Source organism: Prionailurus viverrinus, chromosome B1, assembly GCF_022837055.1.
Source record: "Prionailurus viverrinus isolate Anna chromosome B1, UM_Priviv_1.0, whole genome shotgun sequence".
In the NCBI taxonomy this organism is placed as follows: domain Eukaryota; kingdom Metazoa; phylum Chordata; class Mammalia; order Carnivora; family Felidae; genus Prionailurus; species Prionailurus viverrinus.
The window spans coordinates 192,653,166-192,671,950 of NC_062564.1; the positions used below are offsets into that span (position 1 = coordinate 192,653,166).

The window sequence follows — 18,785 nt, forward strand, 5'->3', positions numbered from 1 at the left end:
CCTCCCTGACTCACACTCTGTCTCTCTCTAAAAATAAATAAACATTAAAAAAAAAAAATCATCATTGATTTCAAATGCTACTGACAACAAAAATGAGAACTGAGACTTGGTCATTCGATTTATGATTTTTTAGCAGTGAATTTTTTTTATTTTAAACATTCTAGGGGCGCCTGGGTGGCGCAGTCGGTTAAGCGTCCGACTTCAGCCAGGTCACGATCTCGCGGTCCGTGAGTTCGAGCCCCGCATCAGGCTCTGGGCTGATGGCTCAGAGCCTGGAGCCTGTTTCCGATTCTGTGTCTCCCTGGCTCTCTGCCCCTCCCCCGTTCATGCTCTGTCTCTCTCTGTCCCAAAAATAAATAAACGTTGAAAAAAAAAAAAATTTTTAAACATTCTAGATGGAAAATACCCTGAAATACCCTAATACTTTCATAAACAACATATGGTACATTAAGTGTCATGGTGAACATTAGCTGTTGCACTGCCTTGTAATGTCTTGGCACTTTTAGAATTATTTTCCTTCGAGCTAATTGGCAATAAATAAGTAAAAAAAAAAAAAAAATTTTTTTTTTTTAATTACTACTTCACACTGCTACCAGTAAACTAACCTTTGGAAATCATAGCTCCTAGTTTGAATAAGATTTTCTTTAAAAAAAAAAAAACAAATTATGTATGAGATTAATATCAACTAGGCTTCAAGTGAGCAATAGGAGACTGCATTGAATAAATTATATGAATTTCAGTGATATGTTTAGTTGTTATTAAGTATCCTTTGCTGGTGTTACTGTCACTACTAGTCTGGTTTCTTGGCTAAGATTAAGGTGGGTGAAGCTGTCAGCTGAGATGTTAAACTGTCATTAAGAGAGCCATTATGGTTTTATGGTATTATGTTTACAGTAAATGAAGTCTTTTGTTATTCTATTAGGAGAATACAGAATTCAGAAGATATTTCTGTGTCTACCAGTGAAGGCCATAAAATGACTCATCTTGATTTCTATGCTGAGCTTTTGTTTTCCAAGGCTAAAGACATGGAGGAAAATGTTATGTTCTATGCTTAAGATTATACCATATTTTATTTAAACTGAAGAAGAAAACATAATATATCTAGATTATCCGTGCCCTTTTCAAACTAATACTCCCTGACTCTAGGGATAGAAGATACTTAAAAATTCCAAATCAAGGCAAACCAGTCCACTGCTTAAAACCTTTTAATGGCTTCTCATTGTCCTTAGGATAAAATCTAAAATCTCTTTTGTTTTAGTCCTCATTCTGGCTTTTTCTCATTTTCTTCAATATGTCATACACTCAGGCCTCAGAACATTCACACATACCATTGCCTTTTTGTAGAAGCCACTCTCTACCCACACCAATTTATTCTAAATAAAACTTGGCTTTTTTCAAGTCTTTTAAACACCATGTCTCTAAGAAAACCTCCTCCACACTTCCTAAATTGCATGCACACATACACATGTGTACACATTCTTATTAATGCCCACCAAAATTTAGTTTGGGTCTCTTATTATATTTTCTTATAGCAGCTTGTGTTCTTTTGTAGCACTTCTCACCCTTCTAATTATTTGTTTCCACCATCTTATTTTGTACTTTGTTTGTTTAGCTCTTTCCCCTCCTTCATTATTTTCTTTTAGGTTTCATTTTTTCCTTTATTTCACTTTTTTTCTTTGCTGATTTTGAAGTTATATACTCTCTTAACTATTCTGTTAGTGGTTATGCTAGAAATTTTTTAGTGTGTAATTAACTGAACACTTAATGTAAAGAACTTAGAGTATCTTAACTTGTCACCTATCCCAACACATACAGCCATTTTATCAGAACTTTACTTCTCTTTTTATCACACCACAATCTAACCTAATCTAAATAATCTAATCTAATTATAACTGTTTTATATTATCAATTTTTGTTTAGCTTTACATATATGATGACCATTTCCTTTGTTCACCATTCCTTCCTTTATCTCATATCTCAGATTTACTCTGGGAACAGAAATTTTAATTCTTTTAATTCTATTGATAGTGAACTCCAAGGTTTTTTTGTTTCTTCTACTACTACTTCATCTCTTTCTTCTTCTTCCCTCTCCCTTCTTTCTTCTTCTTTCCTCCTCCTCTTCCTCCTCCTCCTCCTTCTTCTTCTTCTTCTTCTTCTTCTTTTTTTTTTAACGTTTTATTTATTTTTGAGACAGAGAGAGACAGAGCATGAACGGGGGAGGGGCAGAGAGAGAGGGAGACACAGAATCGGGAGCAGGCTCCAGGCTCTGAGCCATCAGCCCAGAGCCCGACGCGGGGCTCGAACTCACGGACCGCGAGATCGTGACCTGGCTGAAGTCGGACGCTTAACCGACTGCGCCACCCAGGCGCCCCTCTTCTTCTTCTTCTTCTTCTCCTTCTCCTTCTCCTTCTCCTTCTCCTTCTTCTCCTTTTTTTATTTTTTAATTTTAGAGAGCATGCAGACGGGGAAGAAGGGCAGAGGGAAAGAGAGAGAGAGAGCATCTTAATAAGCAGGCTTCCATGCTCAGCATGGAGCCTGACGCAGGGCTTGATCTGACAACCCTTGGATCATGACCTGAGCTGAAACCAAGAGTCAGGTGCTGAACCGACTGAGCCACCCAGGCACCCTGATTTTTTTTTATATTTAATGTATGTTCTTCAAAGATAATTTTTCTGGGTATACTAGTTTAGACTGACAATTATTTTTTTCTCAGAACTTAGCAGTGCTGATAGTGTCTTGGCTTCCATTGTTAATAAAACTTCAACTCATCATCTTTCCTTTATAGGTAATCTTCATACTCTGTACTTCTAGTGTCTCTGTCTTTGTCTCTTTCTCTGTTTTGTTTATGGTGTTCTGCAGGTTGTCTGGGATATGTTTGGGTGTAGTTTTACTTTATTCTGATTGTTAATCATGTGGTTTCTATTAACAGGCCAAATAGCTTTCATCAATTGTTATATTTTTAGCCATTATCTTTTCAAATGTATTGTAGCTCTCATTTTATCACCTGTCAAAATCTACTGAGACATATTTTGGATACTCTCATTCTATCCTGTCTCTTATCTTCTCTTTTATATATTCCACCTCTTTGTCTCCTTGTGTTGCATCTTCATTAGTTTATTTAGAACAATCTCCAAATTCACTAATTCTCTCTTGAGCTATTCTAATCACTGCTTAACCTGTATCTTGAGTTTCTAATTTGTTATTACATTTTTCATTTCCAGAAGTTATTTGTAACATTTTAAAATATGCCTGGGGGCGCCTGGGTGGCGCAGTCGGTTAAGCGTCCGACTTCAGCCAGGTCACGATCTCGCGGTCCGTGAGTTCGAGCCCCGCGTCGGGCTCTGGGCTGATGGCTCAGAGCCTGGAGCCTGTTTCCGATTCTGTGTCTGCCTCTCTCTCTGCCCCTCCCCCGTTCATGCTCTGTCTCTCTCTGTCCCAAAAATAAATAAACGTTGAAAAAAAAAATTTTTTTTTAAAAAATAAAATATGCCTGTCAGTGTGCCCCTTATTTTCCAAAAGAATCAATAAGCAAGATATCAAGAGTGACTAGGAAGATTATTTTAGGTAAGATGGTCAGGTATTTAGATCAGATTATTTAGGTAAGGTCTTCTTGAGGAAATGAGTTTGAGCAGAGACTTGAATAATGAGAAGTTCTCCATATGAAGATCTGAGGGCAAGACATTCCAGGTAGAAGAAATAACAGATACAAAGACAAAAATATCAGAAATCAATAAAAGCAGGAATAAGTCAGTTATGTTTGAGGAACTATATGAAGATTGCCTCAGTTACTTAAAAATCAAGAGGCTATTGAAAGCTTTTTCTATAGTCAAGATTATAGAGTGGCAAGAAATATAATTGTTACAGAATATATGAACTGGATTTTTCATTTTTCTGTCTTATAAAGAATATCACAAAAAATCATGCTCTTTGCAGTCAGATGTTCCATAAATGTTGCCATGTAAACAAACCATCACTTGGCTAACATAATTAGTTGTATGAAGCAAAAAAAGAAAGAAAGAAGGACAGAAAGGAAGAAAAGATCAACTTCCTTTGTGGCCATTACATTTTTCCTGAATATTTGTTATAGTTTGATACTAAATTGGCCACTTTAGCACCACATGGTTTCTAAGTGACATCAGATTTTAGTTCTCTTTGTAATTTCATCTGTTTTCCTTCTGAAGAGATAACTTTCATAATGAATATCTTAACATAACTTTGAATTTATCAGTTTGCCAAAATTGTATTCTCATGCTCAGATTGAATAAAGCTTACATTACTTCTGTATTTAAAATCTTCCTCTTAGTTTTCTATTACATAAAGAACAAAATTTAAGTTTATTTTCAAGACTTGTATGGCTTTGCTAAGATCTTGTTCATGTCCACCTCTCTGTTTTATATGGAGAGAATATATGTGTATATATGTTCAAGGTTTTTCATTGAGGGCATTATTTATAATAGCAAAGGGTTAGAAATATATTCTGGTTTGCAAAAACAAAGCAGGAAAGATAAAAACTAACAGCATGGTTACCTATAAGGGGGTGACGTAGATGAGGCAGAGAGGAAAGGATGGAAGTTCTGTGAATAGACCTTGTGTAATTTTATGTAAATATCCTACATATTCCAAAGAATACACATTTAAAAAAAATAATAAAGCAATCCCTAAACATGTGAGAAAGAATGTAGCATATAAACCTGACTGCATTATATGACACAGAAGAAAGAATTATGTGAGGTGACTTTAACCAGTATTTTGACTATACATTCTTAGTGGAATATATTCTAAGGACAAGGAGATGCTTCAAAGAAATGCTTTTGGTAATATTAGTAATAGTATTGCCATTGTTATTTTGAAACTTAAATGATAACTATGTAATCATGTTAACATTGTTAGGAAACCAAGATTTTCAGGGTAAGGGAAAAAAAACAAGTAAAATGAAAGAAGTAAAAACACTCTAATATTATATGTGAAATGGAAATGTCAGTGCAAATTCATGAATTTCCTTTCTTTTTCCTAGTCTGGTCACTGAAGTACCTAAAAGCAGTGACAGCTCAATCACATTGAACTAGACCTGGATTGTGGTCTTTAAACATTATTTTCCTTCAGGTGCCTGGGTGGCTCAGTCAGTTAAAATGCCTCTGACTCTTGGTTTTAGCTAGGACATGATCTTACAGCTTCAGGGGTTCAAACCCTGCATCAGGCATGGAACCTGCTTGCGATTCTCTCTCTCCCCCCTCTCTCTGCTCCTCCCTCACTTGAGTTGTCCCTCTCAAAATAAACTTTAAAAACAATCTTCTTAAGATAATAGAATAAAAATAAACATTATTTGCCTTTAGGGGCACCTGGGTACTCAGTCAGTTGAGCATCAGACTCTTGATCTCGGCGTGGGTTGTGATCTCTTGATTGATGAGTTCGAGTCCCACATGGGTCTCTGTGCTTGGGGATTCTTTTTTTCATTCTCTCTCTGCCCCTCCCCCACTCATGCTCTCTCTGTCTCAAAATAAATAACTTAAAAAAATAAACATTTTTTTTCCTTTAAAAGGAAGCTAGCTGCTTCTTTGCAATCCTGGTCTAGATTAGAAAGTGTACAGAATGAGCCTAGAACATCTTGTTCCAACAAGCAAGGAAGCTCTAAAGGCTGAATTGTCAACAGAATACAGAAGCCAATGTTAAGGGTTCCCCATTGGCCAATATGAGAACATTTGAGCATCAAAAGGAAGAACAATTGCAACTGAAGCATGCTGAATGTTTTAAAATCCATTAGTTTATGATAATCAGAAAATAGAAGTGCCTCTCGAAGCCTTTAGTCCGCACTGGAGATACAGTAGTGTACCAGCTCCTTACTGTGCAAATGAGCAATTAAAGGAAAAAGTTACGCATAATTCCTTTTTTTTTTCTTAAACAAATTGTATTTCAGGACCAAATAGCCATCATTTAAGGAAGATTCTTAAAGAAGAATCTTTAAGATAATAAATATGGAAGACGTGATAGTCTAAAAATATTACTATTTTGCATCTGCTAATAAGATAATTGAATCAAACATCATCATCAGAAGATAAAACTATTAGAGGAAAGGTTGTTTGGGGAGCTTTACAATGGATGGTGGGGTCAGACTATCACCATCAGAACACAATGATCACTTGAGCATCATTGAAATTAGACTTTATGTGCCTTCTGAAATGTTGCATCACTTTGGAAGTATTCTTGCTGAAAACATTGAATATGAATCTAAGCAGTTCTTTTTTAAGTTTATTTATTTTGAGAGAACAAGCGAGCATGAGTGGGGAGGGGCACAGAGAGAGAAGGAGAGAGAGAATCCCAAACAGGCTCTGTGCTGTCAGCACAGAGCTGGACACAGGGCTCAATCCCATGAATTGTGAGATTATGTCCTGGGCTGAGCCACAATCAAGAGTCCAGGTGCCCCTCTAAGTAATTCTTTAGGCCAATGGTTCTCAAATGTGGTTTAGGAAGCTCTTGGAACCCCTGAAACTTTTTCAGGGGATACCCCAGGTGAAAACTAAATAATATAAGTTATTTGTCCTTTTCACTCTCATTCTCTCACAAATATGTAATGAAGTCAGCTAGAGACTACATGATCTAGTAAATTTAAATACATTGAATACAGAAGCATATATGACTAGCTATCTTCTATTGATCTAGACATTAGAGATTTGCAAAATTATAAAAAAAAACCTCATTGTTTTACTTTGAAAGTGTTATTTTTCATTAAAATGTTTTTAAAAACACATTTATAGAGTTATTATCAGAGATATTTTTTAAATTTATTGGTTTAATTTATAATATGGTAAATATAAACGGATATAACTCACCTAAACAAAAGCTCTTTGAGGTCCACAGTAATTTTTAAGACTGAAATTATGAGATTCAGAAGTTTGAGAACCATTTGCTTTAGAATTAATTCAAGTCTTATCAGAATTACTGGGAAATAGAACAAAGTGACCACAAGAAACAAAACAAAGTATAATGTAAAATGGTCTGTAGTAGAACTGATGACCTAGCTTCTTCAAAAAGTTAATGTCCTAAGGACTCAGTAGAGCAAATTTCAGTACAAACCAGGCGTTAGAGGATAGCAAGGAATTGGTATAGTTATGTATGAAAATGCTTATATGTTTTAAAGATGCATGATATAGAAATGATGTGACATCTGTAATTAGCTTTAAAATACTTTAGTAAATAGGGATAAGTGGAGCAAGTATAGCAAAAATGTAGGTAATTGTTGAAACTGAAGAGTGGATGTAATGGGAGGATCATTCTATATTTTTGTGTGTTTGAATTTTATCTTGATATAATTTACTTTTTAAAAAGAACACATGCACCTTCTCAGAGGCTTTGCCTGATCATTTATTCCAACATAGTAACCTCTTTCCACCTGCTGTTGTTATTACTGTGTCCTGTTACTGGGTTTTATTTTCATGGTAAGTCTTATCACCTTGTGAAATTTTTTTTTATTGATCTTTTCTTTGTCTTCCCCTCTAGACAATAAGTTCCATGAGAGCAGGAACATTTTCTGTCTTGTTTTCTGTTATCTCCTGTGTGCCTAAGAAAATGACTGGCTTATTATATCCACTCAATAAGTACTAATTGAATGAATGAACTATAAAAGCTATGTGTTATAGAAAAACTAGAAAATAAATAAGCAAATGAAGAAAATAAAAATTATCCTTCCTTAGCCACCCAGAGGTAACTGTTCCTGTTAAGTTTTCAATCCTTCCAAATCATTTTCTGGGAAAAAAAATACACACACACACACTCACACTCTGTCTTCCTAGAGCTCACTCCCACAAATCATACATAATATAATCGTCTGCAACTTGTGTTTTTAAAATCATACTTTTAAGGGTACCTGGGTGACTCAGTTGGTTGTGTCCAACAATTGATTTCAGCTCAGGTAATGATTCTAGGGTTATGGGATCAAGCCCCACATGGGGCTCCGTGCTGAGCATGGAGCCTGCTTAAGATTCTCCCCACTTCTCTCTTGCTTGTGTACACTCTCTCTCAGTTTAAAAATATATAATAATATTTTTAAACATTCTTATGTTACTAAATATTTTTCTACAGAATCATTTACTTTTTTGAGTAGTATTCGATTTTGTGTATAACATTATATTTAATCCTGTCTTCAGATATATAAGTAAACATATGTTTGAACTAAGATATTGCACTCAGTCTTTTTTTTTTTTTTTTTTTGAGAGACAGAGACAGAGCATGAACGGGGGAGGGACAAAGAGAGGGAGAGACACAGAATCCGAAGCAGGCTCCAGGCTCTGAGCTGTCAGCACAGAGCCCAATGTGGGGCTCGAACTCACAAACCGCGAGATCATGATCTGAGCCGAAGTCGGACACTTAAGCAACTAAGCCACCCAGGTGCCCCAATATTGCACTCAATCTTGATTTTTACCTTAGGACACATTCCTAGAAGTGAAATTGCTGCATCAAGGTGCACACATATAAAGCTGTTAGAAGTTGGAGTGTTCATTCAGTTAAGCAGGTCTTAATCTCAGGATTGTGAGTTCAAGCCCCATGTTGGGTTCAGCGTTGGGCATGAACCCTACTTTAAGCAAACAAACAAACAAAAGCTGTTAGAAGTCAGGATATGTGGGGGCGGGGTGAGTTGATGATTAGAGGGTGATATGGTGGGGGTGTCTCTTGGTTGAAAGGTGGTAATCTAGGTGCTGTTTACATAGGACTGTTTAGTTTGTGAAAATTTATTAAACTGTATATACTTCTGTGCATTTTTATTATGAATGTTATATTTCAGTAAAAAGTTTTTTAAAAAACATAAATAAGTTTTGAATAAGCATGACAGACACTATCAAATGTGTGGTCAACAAATGTAAAGTCTTCCAATATGACATTATTGTAATAAGTATACATCCCACATTTAAAGTAAAATGTTAAAACTTGAACTTATAGAGTAGTGAAATACATGGGATGAAAAATAACCTGTTTAAAAAATATTTTTCAAGTATGGACTTGAAACCTTTGAAACTTTGTTTTAATTCAGTACTTGTAGGAATAACTGAAGAAAGAAAAAGAGCTGCATTGAAATTCTAAAATGGTATTTGGTGAAATTGTTGAAATCTCATTTAATTTTACCAGTAATATTTGTCTAATGAAATTTAGTGTTACTTATTTTTACATCCTAAATTCACTGTAAGTACTTTAGTTTACATGTAGATGAATGAATTCTGTGGGTTTCAGGAATATATGCGCTAAATAAAATGCATCAGAAAGACTATAACTTTCCCTTTTAAAAACATGCTTATAGAGGGAACCAAATAAGGGAAGGAAAAACTGAATCGATGTGCTACTCTGATAGTTTATTGGTTATTTCCTCTATGACTCTGAACTTGGTGGTTAAACTAGTAACAATAAAAACAATTTAAAAATAAAATTTGGGTAAACCCAAGGGAATGCTTTTTCCACTTTGGATTATTTTGTCAATAAGTCTGTATTAATAAGTTTTATTAATAAGTTTGGGTTAAGAGGGGCACCTGGGTGGCTCAGTCGGTTAAGCGTCTGACTTCGGCTCAGGTCACAATCTTGCGGTTTGTGAGTTCGAGCCCCGCGTCGGGCTCTGTGCTGACAGCTCGGAGCCTGGAACCTGCTTCAGATTCTGTGTCTCCCTCTCTCTCTGCCCCTCCCCCACTTGTGGTCTGTGTCTGTCTATCAAAAATAAATAAATGTAAAAAAAATTAAAAGAAATAAGTTTGGGTTAAGAATTTTTAATATATGCATGCAAGTATGTGTCCACACACATATTTTAACTACCCAGATCCTTATTAGAAACCACCACTGGTGTCATTTGGTATATTTACTTTCAGGTTTTATTCTATATTTGATTTTTTGGCTTTCTGTATGGTTAATGGTCTGTATCTCTATTCAAGTTTATATCCTACCTTTTTTTAAAAAAAAAATGTTTACTTATTTTTGTGTGAGAGAGAGGCAGAGCATGAGCAGAGGAAGTGAAAGAGGGAGACACAGAATCCAAAGCAGTTTCCAGGCTCTGAACTGTCAGCACAAAGCCCCAATGCAGGGCTTGAATCCACAAACCACAAGGTCATGACCTGAGCCAAAGTTGGACACTTAACCGACTGAACCACCGAGGCACCTTATCTCCTACCTTTTAAAAACATGATAATAGCAGTTGCAGTGTTCCATGTTTTGTTTTGTTTTGTTTTGTTTTAATTTATTTTTGAGAGAGAGTGTGAGTGTGGGCGGGGCAGAGAGAGGGAAACACGGAATCCAAAGCAGGCTCCAGGCTCCGAGCTGTTAGCACAGAGCCTGATGCAGGGCCCGAACGCACAAACCACGAGATCATGACCTGAGCTGAAGTCAGATGCTCAGCCAGCTGAGCCACCCAGGCGCCCCGTCCATGTTTTATTAATTACCTTAATGGATATGTTAGACCTAATTCTCAAGCAAGTGAAAGTACCATAATTTATATAACTATTTGTTAAATATTTATGGTTGTAAAAAAATTACATTTATCAGTCATATTGAAATCTTTCATTTGTCTTTGTACATGAAAACATTTTCACGTTAAATATTTTCTTAAAATGCCTAAAAAAGTGTGAGCATTTTTTTTAAGGCCAAGAAGCAGTTTTTTTAATTTTAGAGAGTGCGCTAGCAGAGGAGAGGGGCAGGGGAAGAGAGAGAATCACAAAAAAGCTTCACACTCAGTGCAGAGCCCAACGTGGGGCTCAGTCCCACAACCCTGGGATCACAACCTGAGCTGAAATCAAGAATCGGACACTCAACTGACTTAGCCACCCAGGCACCCCAAAATGTGTAAACATTTTTAAGCTTTTTGATAACATATTGCTATGTTTCCAAAAGCGTTGTGTTCCTGAGCTAGCAGTGTTTGACCATGCAAGCTTATTACACCATTGCCAACATTATAATCTGTTTTGTTAAAACATCACAGATTAGAATTTTGGTTAAAGGCAGACTCTAGAACGTGGCTGCCTGAATTTGAATGGCATTTTCACTACTTACAACTGTATGATTGTGGGCAAGATAATTGACCTGTCTTTCACTTTCAATGTTACCATTAAAATTTGCAAATTTATAAAACCTGTTAATATATTGGGTTGTATAAGCACTAAATGGGGTAAGACAGGTAATGCTGTTTGTTTTTGCATACTTTATTTGCACTAAAGAAAAATACTGGTTTTATATATTTAGATTTTTTGTGAGTTACTAATATGTTCTAGAAGTCAGCTGAATATGAATAAATTAATAATTTAAATCCTAGGAATCTCCTAGAGAGTACAGGAAGAAAAGACCAGAAAGAGCCAAAGGCTGACTAGGACCATACATTGAGGGGCGAAAAGAAAGACAAGACCCATTTAGGGAGATAGATAAGAAGTGATCTGAGACATAAGGTAGAAATAACATTAAGGTATTTATTAACAAAGGTTTGCAGTTTGCATCAAGCATTATTAAATGTTAAGTAGCAGTGATTTTGATGAAAGTTTTATTGCTAGTAATTACCATTTTTGTGAAATTTCATTTGGAATATTCTTCCCTCTAGGCAATATAAAATTTATGTGATATTTTCGGGGCACCTGGGTGGCTCAGTCAGTTAAGCGTCCGACTTCGGCTCAGGTCATGGTTTTGTAGTCTGTGGGTTTGAGCCCCGCATTGGACTCTGCGCTAACAGCTCAGAACCTGGAGCCTGCGTCAGATTCTGTCTCCCTTTCTCTGCCCCTCCTCCGCTCATGCTGTTTCTCTCTCAAAAATAAATAAATATTAAAAAATTTTTTTGAATTTAAAATTTATGTGATATTGTCTCCTCTCATTAAAGTGTACTTGCTTTGGGGTGCCTGGTTGGCTCAGTTGGTTTAGTGTCTGGCTCTTGATTTCGACTCATGTCATGATCCCAGGGTCATAGGATTGAGCCTTGTGTCCAACTCTCTGGGCATGCAACCTGCTTCAGATTCTCTCTCCTTCTATCCCTTTCTCCTGCTCATGCTCGCTCACTCTCTCTCTCTCTCTCAAAAAAAAAATTAACTTGTCTTTGTGAACTGAATCTTACTAATGTTTATATATTTAATATTGGTGATAAATAACGTGGCTTCAAAGACCCATGCCATACTCCAATATGGACTGAGCTTCATGATTTGCCTTGTATAGCAACTGAAGACCCAAAGTGTTGTGAGGAGTTAATAAATATGTTTTTAATGTACGTAATATTCACAATTAATTGATTAATGATCATCAGTCTTGACAATAATTTCTGAAGAAAAATCTGTATGATTATTAGAACCTAACGAATATAGAAATTGATTGAAAACGATTCTTAGCCTCTTTATCTTAAGCAGAGTTTCTCTATGTGAAGCTAACCCTCTCTTCCATATAGATATCAACCTTTTGACTGTGTTGTCATTTTCTGAGTGGCTGAACAAAGTTAATTGATTGCATGACTATTTTGTTAGAGTCAGTTGTATGCAGTGCTTATTATTATGACAAAATTGAGTGAGTCATTGATGAGTCCGTGAATAAGTATTGGAGTACTGTTGCTTTCAGGCCCTGGCTTAGGGAGTGGGTATTGTGAGAAAATCAGCCAGGTAATTATGCTTAATTCAATATAAATCTTAAATAGATTCCAAACATACTTACTAACTCCCCATTGGAGTTTAGGTGCTAAATTAGGCAAATTATAATAATATGTCATAAGTACAGTATAGAAGAATACAAAGGGTATTGTATGTTGTGGGGAAAATTAGAAAAATGTTTGAGGAGATGATTCTGAAGGATGTGTAGAAGTTAGCCAGGCCAAGAGAACACAGAGCATACTTTGAAGAATGGACAAAGGCCATAAGATTAGAGATAGGAAAGAATGGTGTCCTTGGAGTGGTGAAATACAATTCTATGTTATAACAGTTGCATTTGTCTCCTTTGAATAGATCCTTGATCAGGAATTTGCATGAAAATACAGAACTGAAAATCTGTTAATGAAAATTCAAGTCTTGATTTTAAAAGAAGGTGAATTCTAAAAAAAATAACCCAGTAAAGTGTTTATATCAAGAAATTGCCCAGTTTAGTCATGATTTCAGTTTTTCAAGCATTGGTCCATTTAAAAAGTTATGTGTTGTAGTATAATATATACAGTTTACCTGACCTTGTTGAAAGATTACACTGGCCCCTCTTTAATTCTATACATGTCATATTAGTGTTTGATCGACAATACCCAGTCTATAACTAGTAAATGGAAATAATCTGTATTTATTATTAGGAAATTTTCAATTGTATAGAAATATACAGTATAATAGTCATGTTCCTGTCACCCAGAACTAATAATATGTTATTTGATCATGTTTGCTTCTGATATGCTTTCTCTTAAGGAACTATCACATCCTTTTGTTTGCTTTTGGAAGCAACCCCTGATAATACCTATTCATACATTAATAAGCAAAATCTTTTTGTGTGCTTTAGAAGTTCGCATTAATGCATACTAAATGCACTCTTGTTAATTTACTCCTGCAACTTGCTTTTCTTACCAAATTAGCAAAAATTAAAAATCTCAACACCACCAAGTGTTGTCAAGGATGTGGGAAAGAAATTTGGTGATATCTACTAAAGTTCAAACTGTAAAGTCCGGCACTTACACTTCTAGTGTATAACTTAGAAAAATTCTTATACATGAACACAAGAAAGCATTTAGAAGGATTTTCATTTCAATATAGTTTGTAATAGTGTAAAACGAAAACAACCTTATGTACCTGCCAATAGTTGAATGGTAAATAAATTTCAGTCTGTCTTCTACTTAGTTTAGATTGCCCTAGAGCATACATAATAAGTACTTAGTTTTTATCCATCAAGTTAATTATTAGTACTTTGGAAATATATACACACAAGACAATCTAGTTATGGTGTGCTAACTCCATTCTGAAGGAGTGATTCTTCTAGATGTTATCACTACAGCTAGATCTAAATCAGCAGCAGGAGCAAGAAAATCCCCTTTACCCCCCATTCCTGATCTTTTCATTTTCTGTCATTCTTCCCAAGCTATCTCTCTCCTTTTCTTGTTTTTGCTTTTCTAATTTGGACAATCCTAGAGGTGACTCTTTATGGTTTTTCTAGCTCTTGAGCTACTGGAGTCATGATATCAGCAAAATACTTTAGTATAGACCAAGGCACTGCTAACAAAAAGTGAGATTTTCTGTGATAACTAAAATTTTTCTAAAAATTCTTTACTTGCATATTTATGTATCCTGTATTCACTACATAAGTGTTCATTGATTGAGTGATTTTACTGTGTGACAGAAATATGCTGAAGGAGTATATTTGCCATTTTAACTGGATAACAGACTATAATGTGTTCCTTAAGTTCTCAAATACGTTTAAAGCAAAACGTTTAACATAGGTACCCTAGGATGGGGACAAGGCTGTGGGGGAAAAAAATTAAAGCATTTCTCACTCTGGTCACTGTTTAGAGTTTCGAAAAAAGAAGAATCAGGAGTATAAGCCTGATTTGGGTAGCTCTCTTAAAGATGGAACAGGACTTAGGTCTAGTTCATCCTTAAAATTATCTCCAGCCAGGTCCTTGTCTCTAGGAGTGGTCCAAAAAGGACAAGAATGCCTTTATTGCCCTAGCTAGGGAGCAACAACCTAATTTGCGTAGCTAATGTAAAGGAGGAAGAGGAGTTCCTTGTATCTCCTTTTCTTATTTCTGGGCTGTGGAATAATTAACTTTAAATCAACCTTATCAAAAGTCTAGAAGAGTTTTTTGTTTGTTTTTTTTTTGTGTGTTTTTTTTTAATTAACTCATTTATTGTTGGTGTTACTTTTGTTAGAAGAGTTTAGAATTGGAGATATTTCATTAATTCATTTTGTAACATTGACTAGGAATAACAGACTTACGGAGAGCATGTTTTATGTGCTACAAACTACATAAAACAGGAGCAGAATCAAAACTAATGAATTCAGTGTTAAATTTGAATATAAATTAGGTAGTAATGATTTTTTGAAGAAAATGATTTTATAAGGTCTTGAGTTAGCAAAATTGAGTTGTTGAAGAAGAGAAATGAGATAGTAAAGGAAAGGACATTTCTCTCTTTCTTCTTTCATTAGGTCACAGCACTCTATTCTTTATGAAATACAAATAAATAGATCCCTGGCCTGAGGAATTCAGTCTTGTGGGAGAAAAAGATCTATAAGTCAGTTATTACAAGACAGTGTCATAAGTGTTATAGCTTGCTGTTGACACAAGGGAAACAAAAATCTGCTTCTGCTTGGGAGCATGTGGATCTTTAAAGATGAGTAGGAGTTTGACAAGTTGAAAAGGTAGAACACTCTAGGCAGAGGGAACCGTGCACTGCAGTTTGAGAGACCTGACACCACATAGCATGTTTGAGGAACTGCAAGTAGTTAGGGACACAGGAAGTATGAGGGTTGAGTTGAGTTGGAGACAAAGCATAAAAAATTGAGCTTCATGGATAGCATGGGATGAGATGCTTCCCTTAACAATTTTTTAAGGTACTGTGTACCATATTCTGTGTTTTCTTGTCCGGTCTCCCCCTTTTAATTCTTCCAAATTCTATTCAGCAAGTATTTACTGAACACTTATTGTGTGCCAGGCACTATTCTAGGCAGTGGGGATATCTGGCTGAATAAAATAGACATGGTCTTTGCCTTCACATAGCTTAGAGTCTGCATGGCTAACAGTGGTAAGTATATAAGCAACTAAGTGCTAAATAATGTAGTGTTGCAGGTATAGGAACCTAGAACAATGACAACCAACCAAATCCAAGTTGCGTCCTGAATGATTGAGAGTAAGATTTGGTGAGAATTAGGAGTGTGGGGATAGAAAGAGAGGATTAGGAGTATTCTAACAGAGGAAACTAACAAAGTGTGTAAGCCCAGAGTTGAGAAATATCATACCACTTTCCCAACAGGTTTCCCTCCTCCACCCTTAGCCCCTTGCAGTCCATTCTCACCACAGCAGATTTTAAAAGCATAAATTAAAATTGTGTCAGTCTTATGCTCAGAATACTCCAATCCTCCTTTCCTGTCTCTCTCAAAGTAAAATAGAAATTTCTTACTATGGCCTATAAGGCCTAATGTGATCTGCCTTCCTACATTTCTTTCTTTCTTTCTTTCTTTCTTCCTTCCTTCCTTCCTTCCTTCCTTCCTTTCTTTTTAACGTTATTTGTTTTTGAGAGAGAGACAGAGTGCAAGCAGGGAAGGGGCAGAGAGAGAGGGAGACACAGAATCTGGAGCAGGCTCCAGGCTCTGAGCTGTCCACACAAAGCCTGATGTGGGGCTCAAACTCACGAACAGCGAGATCATGACTTGAGCCTAAGTCAGCCTCTTAACCGACTGAGCCACCCAGGCGCCCCTGCCTTCCTACACTTCTAATCTCATTTCACTCAGCCTGGGTTACTCCACTCCAGCCACCCTGGCTTCTTTGCTATTCCACAAACATTTTAGAAATGATTCCGTATCACAACCTTTGTACAAACTGTTCCTTATAGAAGCTTTCCCCCAGGTAACATGTTTGGTTGGTCATGGTTGGTACCATGACAGTTAGTACTTTTTATTTTTATACCTTTGTTACTGCTGCTTCTAAATTCCTAAAATAGTGCTTTGCACATAGTAAGCACTCCATAAAATTATTATTGAATTATACATAATAATAATAGGTTATGAGTAAGACTGTTTTATTTTCCTGTATTTGTATCTTGCAGGGCACTTAAGTGTTAGATGAATTTATATGGTAACAATAAAACCCAGTTGAATTTTTTTTAAACCAGCTTGAATTTTTTAGTATATTTTTTAGACATATGTTTTCTTATAATGATTCTTTATAACTTTTCAGTTTTTTAACTATCAGTAAAGAAATATTCACAGTATTATTGAGTGCTGTGTTTCCAATTCATAGTTTATGTTTATTCTTTTTGTCCCTCAGATTTGTCAGATTAACATGTCTGAATCATTGATTTTATTTATGGAAATTCAATATTATAACAATAATAAAAATAACTACATTTTAATAAATACTTAAGCAGTTGTTTTCTAACAGGCTATTTTTCCTAAGATGTCATATTCTTACTGGTTATGTCTTCATTCAGTAACAGATATAAACACTATATTATATAGACAGTGATTCAACTGTTCTATGTTTCAGTTATTTAAAACTGTAAAATTTTACACTGAATTCTAAAAATACATTGGTTATACATAAGAGTCACAGTTTACTACCCAAAGTATATGTTCCACATATTGCTAGTCCTAGTAAATGCTAGTTATTGTTCTCTTATTCATCATCATTTTTTTCTGTGGTCTCTGTTTTGTACAACTTACATCATTCCTACTTTCTCAGAGCATCATCTGGGCAGCCTTGAATAGAAAAAAAAATCATGGATAAGCAGTTAAATGGCTGTTCACTGCACAACAGTGGGAAAGGTGACCAAGTGTTGCTTTTAAACAGATTTTGTATCATAGCCTGTTTGTTTCTTCATATCACTTACGATATGCCAGCTCCTTCTCTGTTCTTTTTTCCTATGTAGTGCCTTCCCAGTCATGTCCTGTTGCTAAAACCACCAAATGAGTTGGTAATGGCCACATGTCAAATACAGGTGTTAATTTTAGGTCATGAATTAGTAGATCAGCAAAATATGAAATGTTAAAATGTAAGGATTACCTATTTGTCACAAATATAAAGTTTTTTCTCTTGCAAAAATTATAGGGGATGGAGTGTTAGATCTCTCTACAAAGAAAACCAGCATAAAATCTGAAGAGTCATCCATATGTGATCCTTCTTCTGAAAATTCAATGGCTGGGTAAGCAATATCTAGGAAATATAATTTAATATTAATATAAAATTATCTCTACAGAGAACTCTTAATACTACTTTGAGTAGAATGACATATATAGCTTTCCTCCAGAATTTTTGTCACTCATAAGTGTGTGTCTCTCATACCTTTCATTCGTCCTTTCTCTTTCTTTTTTATTCTTTCTGTTAAAGAAAAGTTATCAGAACAATCACCAAACTTTAGTTCATGTTACTAAAATGAACTACCAACTTAACCATAGACTACAAACCAAGAAGCAGGACGAGTAAAGAAAATTTAAAATTCAGTACTCAGGAGGCAATTTTAAGGGAAATATGTGATTTCACTATTTAATTTTTTTAAAACAATCAACAAATTTTAAAAGTACTGTACTTACTAATTCTTACAGTTAGCTTATAATGTTTACATTTTTTTCACTGTGCTTTAGGTGTGGTGGCAAACTTTATATAATATATATAATAATATATATCTAGTAAGCACCACAAAAAGTCCTTTCATGCTTTCAAAGTTCTCATTAATTAAATAAATAATTAGCAGTGAAAATAATTAGCAGTGAAATGCTGTTCTGTTGGATTTTTGGATTTTTATTTAGTAACTTTTGCATCTTCCCATTAACAAACTGCATAGGAAGCTTTTTTTGTCACATTTAAATCTTTGATGTAGAGTGTAATTTGTTTCAACTAAGACTGTAGTAGCTTTTGAATCTTAAGGTACAGTTAGCTTGTGTTTGAGAAACTTTGAAAATTACAATGATATGTTTGAAATAGAGATAACATTTATAGTATCAAATTATTTTACCCAATATACCTTGTCTACTTGTTTCAAATTTTAAGTTTTTGTCTAGAGAAACATTAGTCTTGTGGAGATATGGGATGTTTGTGTTTGGAAATATTCTTGCTGCTACAAATTTCCTTTAAAGGGGTTGACTCTTTTATTACTTGTTTAGCGGTAACGTCACGTTTCTAC

At 35.3% G+C, this 18,785-nt stretch overlaps 1 protein-coding gene across 10 annotated transcripts in view; it reads left to right on the plus strand.

The window, feature by feature from the left end:
- The window catches only part of LCORL (ligand dependent nuclear receptor corepressor like), a 166,763-nt gene that overhangs the window by 114,535 nt on the left and 33,443 nt on the right, over nt 1–18,785 (plus strand). For 8 of the 10 annotated variants that reach the window (XM_047855645.1, XM_047855641.1, XM_047855635.1 and 5 more), the window contains one exon: nt 17,714–17,807. The exons of the other annotated variants lie outside the window; for them this stretch is intronic. In XM_047855645.1, coding sequence (XP_047711601.1) covers nt 17,714–17,807 — 94 coding nt within the window. The remainder of the gene's footprint in view (nt 1–17,713; nt 17,808–18,785) is intronic. 10 annotated transcript variants of the gene reach the window in all.